Source organism: Herpailurus yagouaroundi, unplaced genomic scaffold (genome assembly GCF_014898765.1).
Source record: "Herpailurus yagouaroundi ecotype Mexico unplaced genomic scaffold, PumYag 185, whole genome shotgun sequence".
NCBI classification, from domain to species: Eukaryota; Metazoa; Chordata; class Mammalia; order Carnivora; family Felidae; genus Herpailurus; species Herpailurus yagouaroundi.
The window spans coordinates 458,961-467,657 of record NW_024412416.1 but is presented as its reverse complement, the minus strand read 5'-3'; the positions used below and the strand labels follow the sequence as shown (position 1 = coordinate 467,657).

The window sequence follows — 8,697 nt, the reverse complement described above, 5'->3', positions numbered from 1 at the left end:
CTCCTCTCCCTCCTCCCTCCACCTCCTCCTCCCCCCTCCTCCTCCTCCCCCCTCCTCCTCCTCTCCCTCCTCCTCCTATCTCTCTCCCTCGGCCCAGGTCACGGCCTGACCTTATCAATCACCCATTATTCAGGGGGTGGCTGGGCAGGCAGGGAGCTATTTTCCTTGGGGTTCTGGAATAACAGCATCTGAACAGCAGAGGAAATCACTCTCAGTTGTCTGGGGAGGAGAACTCAGAGAGGAGAGGCCCCAGGGATGTTTTCTGTGGGAGGTGGCCTGTTGTACAGATGGAGGGGTACGCTGGCCCTAGGAGAAAGGTGGTTCTCGGCCAGGGACAGATCTCTCTCCAAGAATGCTCCTTCTGACTGGACCCTGGTGTCCCTGCCACAGAGGCCAGTCACGGACTAGAGCCGGCACGCTCCCACCCCACACGGGCCCTTGGAGACTGCCCACCCCATGCCAGGCACTCTAGGGGACGGATAAGAGAAAGAGAAGGACATGACTCCAGATAAGGACAAGGCCGGCCTGGGACAGAACGCTTTGTCTAGCCCTTGTATGGAACGCACTAGAATGGAGTGTTGGCTGCACGGTGTCTGAGGTTTCTCAGTGGTTCAGGGGAGACACCGTTCCACCTGGTAGCCAGCCTTCTTGCCCGAGGGCCAGGGGCTGTGGACTTGTGGCCACTAAGCGGAGAAACCCTGGGCTCCCTGGGCCTCCGTTTCCCCACCTGAATTGCAATCTGGATCTGCGGGGCGGGGCTGGGGCGGGCTGACATGGGCTCTGGGGACACGGCGGTGGACGTGCTCCGGAAATGCACAGGGGACCCTGAGCTGGTCTCCACCGGCTGGAGAGAAGAGAGGTCTGGGCCCCGGGGTGGGAGCAGCTCAGCCTGGAACCCTAGGGCACGGGTGCCCCAACCTGACACGCATGGGCAGGGCCGGGCAGGGAATAGCCAGGTAAGGAACATCCAGGTGGGGTCCGGACAATGTCCAGGCAGGGGCTGCATGGGTGCCTTGGTCCCCGGGTCCCTGCCTGATGCCCAGTGACACCTGCAGGCACCCCCAACCTTGACAGAGGTGCCCTCCCTCTGGAAGCCCCAGAGACTTCTCAGCCCCACAGAGACCACCTTCAGGGGCACCCCGGGGGCTGGACCCCAGTTGCCCAAGGCTGCATTTGTGTCATTTTGGGTTCGAGCCCAGCCTCCTGGCCCCTCCTTTGTGCACACGCCCTGTCAGCACCTCGGGGAGAGCCATGAGCAGCTCTGGGCCTGGACATGGCCTCTGATCCACACTTGACCTTGACAGAACTGGACATATGATTAGGAAAAGTCTCTGCAAGGATCCCCAGAGGCTCCACTGTTTTGTGGTTGAGGAGGCTGGGGTTCCCGCTGTTCCCGCTTCTCAGGTGAGGATCTACCTGCTCGAGTGTCCTCTGTTCTCTGGGAAGCCTTCCCTCCCATCCCCTCCCCACCCCCACCCCACCCCCACCCCAGGCTCAGCTGAGCTGTCTTCTGCCTCCCACTGTCCCCAGCCTCGGGCTGTGGGCTCCCCAGGTCAACGGTGGTATCTGTCTCCTTGCAGCCAAGGAGAAGCCATGACCTTGAGCATCTGGGGAGGGCAAGACTGAGAGACTGAGCGGGGGGCCCTGTGTACCCCCTGACCCACCAGGGGCTTCGCGGGGCTAGAAACCCCCAGCACCAGAGCTCCCCAGTGGGTGTGGGGGGTTCCTAGGAAGCACGGGTATGGGGAAGAAGCCCCGTCCCCAGCAGCTGCTCTCCCCTGCCCTCCTCCCCTTCCCTGGGGTCTTGGCCTTGCCCTGCCCCAGCTGGGGGTTTGTGCTCACTAGAAAGAACTAGAAAGCAATGTGTCTCCAGGCCCTGGCACAAGGCTGCCTTTGTGTATATTCAGGGGCTCCCGCCCCCCCCCCCCCCCCCACCAGCTCAGAGCCTAGCCGGGACAGGGGCTTGGGGACCTCCAAGCTTCTGGGAACTCAGGGAGACCCAGGTGGATGCTCACTCCTGAAGGCAAGACGCCCAGGGGGGCTGCTAGCCCAGTGGTTAGCTGGAGGGGAGGCAGGGGCTGGCCAGGCCTGGAGGGGACTGTACTGTCACCAAGGCCCAAAGAGGCAGCGTGGCCAGTTGAGAGTTCTACTTCTCACTAGCTGTGTGACTCTGAGAAACTCACGGGGCCTCTCTGAGATGGTTTCCTCCATCAAATGGGAATGCGGAAGTGCCCGCGCCAGGGCTGCTTTGAAGATGAGGTGGAGAGTGCCAGCGGCACAAAGCCCGGCCCAGGGGACAAGTCCAACAGAAGTCCGCCCTCCTCTCAGGGCTCAATCCTGGTGGTAGCCTCCAAGCCCCGCCCCTTAGTCTCCCACGCAGCCAGCGCCTTCCCCCAACCTTCGAGAGAAGCACAGGCTCCCGCCCCCTCCCCGGGGGAGAGCCGGGCTCCTCAAGTTGCCTGGGAGTCTGGAGAGAAGTGCCCCCCCCCAGCCCCCGCCCCGCCCCTGGCAGCAGGCTGGCACCTGGCCGGGCGCGTCTCCGTAGCTGCTCCCCAGAGACACGGGGGCTGCACAGGGGAGGCTGGGCCGAGCACAAGCCGCACGCCAGGCCCGTGGGGGCTCAGGAGGCCTGCCAGGCAGTGCCCTGGGCAGTGCAGGGTCCCGTGGGGCGGCTCCTCCCGGTGCCCGCTGACGGAAACGGTGCCAGGAGACCCCTCTGGCCAGCGATGCTGGGCCTGGGAGAGGAGCAGCTTGTCTGATGGCAGCAGGCGCCCCACGGCGGAGGCGACCGGCATTTGCTCCGCAGGGAGCCAGGCGGCCCTGGGCGCCCAAGGAACCCGCCCTCCTTACGCCTCTTCGCGTCTCTTCCAAAGGGCATGGCGACCTCCGCCTTGACCCTGCCCCTGTCCTCCCACCAGGCCCGTCCCCCGCCCAGGAAAGCCAGGCCAGAGGAAATCTGGGGGAGGGGGGCCCCAGGCCTCCCCTTCCACCTCTTGCCTGGTTCCGTCCTCACCCGTCCAGGGGTCCAAACACCACCTCACACACTACCGCTTGCTCCCCGAAACCCACGCCTCGGCTGACCACGGGGAGGACGCCAGGTGGGCCCGGACTGAAGCTCATTCTACAGAGATACGCCAGCCACAAAGGCTTCCACCAAAGCCCCGGGCCGGGGGTTGGGGTGCTCTGGGGACCGGGGCTGCTCTGAGGAGCCCCGGGGGACTCAAGCCCGGGAAGACCCGCCCCTCCGCGGGCCGCTCTTTGCCCCCCAGAGGTGACACCGGACAGGGACAAACGACAACAGTGGACCACCCCACGGACAGCGCAGAACTCAGGGGACGGCGACCCTCCGTGCCAGGCACTGGCTGTGTCCGTGTTCGTTCAGCTTGTGCTTTGCCACGGTGTTGTCATGAGCCATTAAAAACAAGCACGCCCTGTGTTACTACCGTTTTGATGACTCTTCGGGGTAAATGGTAACTCTGCCTCCCTCAAAGTGCAATTATCTGAGGGTCAAAGTCTTTAAAAGGGCACATGACTCTCCAAGCCTCCGCACGGACTCTGCTGGCTGCCACCCACCGGCCTCGCCGCAGGCCACAGGGGCTCCACCGGGTCCCAGCGGCCCGGCAGCCCGGCCCCAGGGGAGGCCCCACCGCCTCCCGCCGCGGCCCTCCCAACCACCCCCTGCCTTCCCTCGCGCTCGGCCCCGACGCGGCCACGAGGGAAGGGTGTGCTGGGCCCCCGGCTCGCCTCTGCCTCTGCCCGCAGCCCACAGCCTCCCGGCCGCTCACCTGAGCAATCCAGCTGGGCACCCCTCGCCTCCTCCAGGGACGAGAGCGGGAGAGCATGGCCGAGGGACTCTTTGGAGAGCGCCTGCCCATCACTCGGAGAGCTAGAGGGGAGGGGAGAAACAACGTGAGACCCTCGGGGCCTGGCCCGGCTCTCCGGTGCCAGCCCCGCACCCACGTCGGCACCTGGGGGTGCCGCCGGCCTCTCTCCGCCTCGTGGGCTGCTCTGCGTCCTCGTGGGGGTCAGGGAACAGGACCTCAGTAGCTGTAGGACCACCCTCAGCCCACCCAGCCTGTCCCAGAGGCTCCGAGGGCTGCTGCACACTCCTCTGTTGCATGGCTCTCTCTGGACTCGGTGTCCCCGTCCGGACAGGACTCCGAGCACGACTCCAGCGGGGGCCCCCCTCCTCACCCCACACCCACCAGGCCTCAGGCATTGAAAACAGTCACGCTTAGAAGCTCAGAGCAGAGCTGAGGATGGTGCCAGGGCTCCCACGGGCCTCTCCTCCCCGGGAGGGCGTGTGGGGTGCCCTATGCCTTCCCCAGTGGAGAGGACAGGCGTGGGCTAGAGAGCTCCGGCCCACATCCTCCTCGCTTCCCAGGCATGGTGGCCCTGGACAATGATCTCCCTTCCAGCCAGAGAGCCCAAGGGGTTATAGGGCCTCCGTTGTCAACCTATTGATCCACAGCAGCATTCTTCCTCAGGGTTCAACCGGCCAGACCTCGACCGCCTGGGTGATGAGCAGACGGAGGTCAGTGCACACCTCAGCCAGGCAGGGATGTAACCCCACACAACTCCAGGGACACATTTCACAGTCATCGGCTGTGCAAACAGAGCCTACTGGAGTTGTGCAGCCTGCAGCCTGCGCAACTGGTCACGGCAGCCCTGAGGACAGGACCCTGGCTCCCATCAGGGTGGGGCTAGCCCCACCCCCACCCAGTTCCCAGGCTGTCAGGCCAGTTACCTGTTTGTCACACTCGGTCTTACTTCTTGCTGGTACTGCAGGTTCAAACTAAGTTTGCGAACACACCCAGGCCCACCTGGAGGCAGTCTGCTTAAGAACCTGATAGGTTTTAAATCGAAAGACATCAGGAGGTTGTGAAGGGAGGAGCGTAGGGACAAGGGGGCTGAGTGGGGGCTGAGTTGGTCACCCTTCTTGTGTGTGAGCAAGGTGGCCTGTCCCAGGGAAGCCACCGGAGGGGTAAAAGGATACAATTTCTGGGGTGGGGCTTCCACACCAGGCGGAGGGTTCTGAGCTTGGAGCTTGTCCAGCCGACTGTGGGTCATTGGTCACCACCATTACGCTGGGGTCGCAGAGGGGCCCCACCACATTATACTGATACAAACAGCCCTGAGCTCTGGGCGCAGCCACGAATGAGGGTCCCCCACCGGGAGCCCCAACGCGGCTACCACAAACTTGGTGCAATGTCCATGCTGTCCCGGCCACGTCCCGAAGACGAGCGAGTCTTCCAGAGGGTTGGCCTTTGACAGCACCCGCTGGGCAGCTCACCCTTGGACGGGCCAGGGCCGCCACTGGCTGTGATCGCTCGCCATCCGAGCCACCTCCTCACAGACAAGTCTGGAAACCCTCGCCATCAAAAGGCACAGACATTTCCCCCGCTAATGAAATCTGTATAAACTGGTTCTGGATTTAAAACAGCGAAACCCAGACTACAGGAAAAGACGGCCGCCTAAGGAAGCCGCGAGCCAAACATACTCATCATGACTAGAGCCTTCTGTGTGCTGGGGACCTTGGCCAGTCTCTCGTGACTCAGATGTGCTGACGTCCACTCCCCCATCCTGCTCTGTCCTTCCCTCGGTGACAGGGTGGAGTGGGTCCCCTGCCTCTGCCTGCCGTGACAGGGGACACCTTGCTCACGGCCCACGTCGGGCAAGAGGTTCCTACTCAACCCCTAAGCCCTGTGCCCGAAGGATACCGGATGCCTAATTAAGAGAAGGCCAAATTCCAGTTTTCCAAGTGAGGAAAGCACGCTCTTCCCCTCACCAGAGCCCTTGAGATCCCATCTGTTTCCGGGGATGTCACCCTCGCCCGCCGACTGAGCCCGACCTTCCCATAACGTTCCTGCTCACTCGGGGCCATAACTAGTAACTGGTGTCCTGTCCACTCAGAACGCGCCTGGGAAGGGAGCCACGCCCTGTCGCGCTGGGGTCTGCGCCCTCCCGCGTGGCCGCAGCCCCCATATCAGCGTTGGGGACACCGCTGCTGTATCATCGCGCACCCTCCCTGCGTTCCTGTGGGGGCGGCCGCTCACCTGGGGCACCCTGGGGTGCATCATAGCGAAGCCGGACCACCCAGCCTGCTGTCCCCAGACTGTAAGCCAGAGGCACAGCTTCCAGAGTGGGATTTGTCATCCCCAAAAGAGGGCACGTGACATGCGAAGCGTCCCCACTGCTCTGACCCCTCACACGCACCTGGGCCCTTCCGACTCCTGCGCTCTGGACAGCGTGGCACCGCGATCCACTCAGGGACCCTCAGGTGAGGTGCGGCCACCGTGATCAGCGCCCCGGCCCGACGCAGGTGGTTAGCACGGTGTTCCCGGCCTTCTGGAACACCACACTCCTGCCCTCACACACCCCATAAGCACCTACCCCTCTTCTTACACAGAAACCAAATGTCTTTAGCACCTGCCCAGTGGCTCTGGGAGCAAGGAAGCCCTCGAAGGGAGCTTACACTGTGCAGACACTGTGTGGTGGGGGCTGGGCGGGGGCCTGGGGGAGCCTGCACTCCCTCTCCTGACCATCTCTGGTCAGGTGGTCTCTCCCTCCTCTTCCTGTCTTGCCAGAGGTGCTGATGGGAGAGCCCACTGAGCCTCATTCAGCAACTCCTCCAGGGGGCCCTCAGGGATTATCTGCAACACTCTCACTCTCACAGCCTTTGAACACTCAGGTTTAGGCTCTGAAGGCCACACATGGCTTGTTAAGCTCTGTGGGCCGTGTGTCCTTGGGCCCTGGGGCACACTGACGTGCAGAGCAGGAGTCAGCAGACACACAAGCCCATGGGCTTTCCCATGGGAGCCCCTCCTGGACGGGGGTGCATCGCCTGGCTATTTCTGTGGTCTTTCTTCCCTTTCAGCCTTTAGCAGCCAGGTCACTGTCCTGTACACAACAGGGGCTCAATAAATGCCTTCTTGGACAGTATAGCATTGAGGTTCGTCAGAACTGGCCTGCCTGGGTTCAGCTCGCTTCACTAGCTGGGTGACTGTGGGCAAGGCACTGTACCTCTCTGAGCCCCGGTGCTCCGTGTCAACCCTGTGGCGTCATGAGCACATGTGAGCCCTGCAAAATGCATGTGCATGTCTGCTCTCCTCCTACTTCCGGGGCCGTCACGGATCTTTCTGGGAGTAAGGAGGGGACAATGCTTTGGTACGACTGGGAGGGTGATTAAGTGCAGTGACCGGGGGTCCAGCGCCGGCGGAGGAGGCGGGGCCTGCTTCCTTACACGGTCCTCAGGACGGAGCCGGCAGACCTGAGCAGGAGCATCTCTGGCATGGTCCCCGCGGGGCCGGGGCCTCTGGCTCACCCAGGACAGCGCCGGGACCGCAGGAAACTCATCAGCCCCGGGGGAGGCCCCGCTCCACCAGACCGCCCTGCAACAGAGACACAGCGTGTGTCACGGCGGAGGCCGCTTGGGCCCCAGGCAGGGCTCACCCACTCCGGGCCTGGCACCGGTCTCTAATCTGCTGCCTCCTGAGTCCACAGGCGACTAGCTTGAGAAACCGACCCGCCGTAGGCCTCTGTCTCTACTCTCAGGCGGGCCCGCTCACTAGGATGAGGCAAGAGACTGGACCCCCAGGCCTCCTGCTACGCAGAGTCTTCACCGCCCTTGGCAGTCCTCCCCAACCCTGTTCCCGATGTCCCTCTGCCCAGGGCGCTCAGAGAGCCCAGCTCCCAGACACCCAGTGTCTTCTGTGCAGGGCGTGGCCCAAACATTTCCCCAACCCTGAGAGGCCCAGGCTGGAAGCTGAGCCAGATCACCTCCAGGTGCCCCGCTCCGTGTCACACGGTGGGTCGCAGCCTGCCCAGGTAGCAGCTTCCTCACCGGCTCCTGGACCCCCGCCACAGCGGCCCACGCCCCTGGTGGCCTGTCTCACCTCGAAGATCAGTCCCGGCAGCTCTCTAGGGACCCGGCTTCCAGGCAGAGGACCGCGCCGAGGACTCTGGGCCGCGTGGGCCCAGCGGGCCTTCCCCCTCTATGTTTGCTGGTCCGGAGCGTGTGCCCGCGCCGTTGGCCAAGCCAGCCGTCGAGAGCTGGGAGCCCGCGCTGCTCCCGGTAATGAGGCGGCCGAGGCTGGGCGTGCTTGTGGGGACCCGCCCCGGACCGCCCGAGGCACCGGGGAAGGCGTGGCCGACACCTCCGACCCACCTGGCTCCGGCCCAGCGGCCCACCTGCAGGCCTTACATAAGCAGGTGGGAAGGCCCGGAGGGGCCTGCGGGGGCGGGCGGGCGGGCGGGCGGCCTGTTGGCAGCGGTCCTCGGCAGGGCGACATCGCTCTGCCACCGGGCCCTGCACCTGGGCCGGCCTGGGCCCCGCGGCTGCCGGAAGCGTAACTTTTCGTCCTGTTTTGTTTTGCCTTTTTAACCGTTCCGGAATGCACGACCGTGCCCAGGCTCTGTGTGCGTCGGCTCCCGGCGCCCTACCCGCAGCCCCGTGCCGGGGACTTGGGGACAGGCCCCACGGCCCGAGGAGGCACCTACACAGGCCCAGGTGCGCGGCGTCCGTGCGCAGAGGGAGGCAGAGCCGGACGGACGCCACGCCTCCCGGACCCCGCGCTGGAACCAGGACGCCACGGCACCGCTTGCACCCCATCTGCGCACCGGGAAGCCCCGCCCCCTGCCCCAGGATGACCTCGCGCCTGCGCCTTGCCCTCTGGTGCTCCTCCAGGGCTTGTCTCG

At 64.4% G+C, this 8,697-nt stretch overlaps 1 protein-coding gene across 4 annotated transcripts in view; it reads right to left on the bottom strand.

Annotated features, from left to right (window-relative positions):
- ACSBG1 (acyl-CoA synthetase bubblegum family member 1) overlaps positions 1 to 8,071 on the bottom strand; it is a 26,055-nt gene extending 17,984 nt beyond the window's left edge. The window contains exons 1-4 of one of the 4 annotated variants that reach the window (XM_040493432.1): positions 7,896 to 8,071; positions 7,244 to 7,391; positions 4,748 to 4,846; positions 3,786 to 3,886 (exon numbers count right to left, since the gene is read on the bottom strand). In XM_040493432.1, coding sequence (XP_040349366.1) covers positions 3,786 to 3,886; positions 4,748 to 4,846; positions 7,244 to 7,293 — 250 coding nt within the window. In that variant the 5' untranslated portion in view covers positions 7,294 to 7,391; positions 7,896 to 8,071. Of the gene's footprint in view, positions 1 to 3,785; positions 3,887 to 4,747; positions 4,853 to 7,243; positions 7,392 to 7,895 lie in introns of those variants that run through there. The other 3 variants (XM_040493430.1, XM_040493431.1, XM_040493433.1) reach the window with 3 other exon arrangements.
- Positions 8,072 to 8,697: the final 626 nt, after the last annotated feature.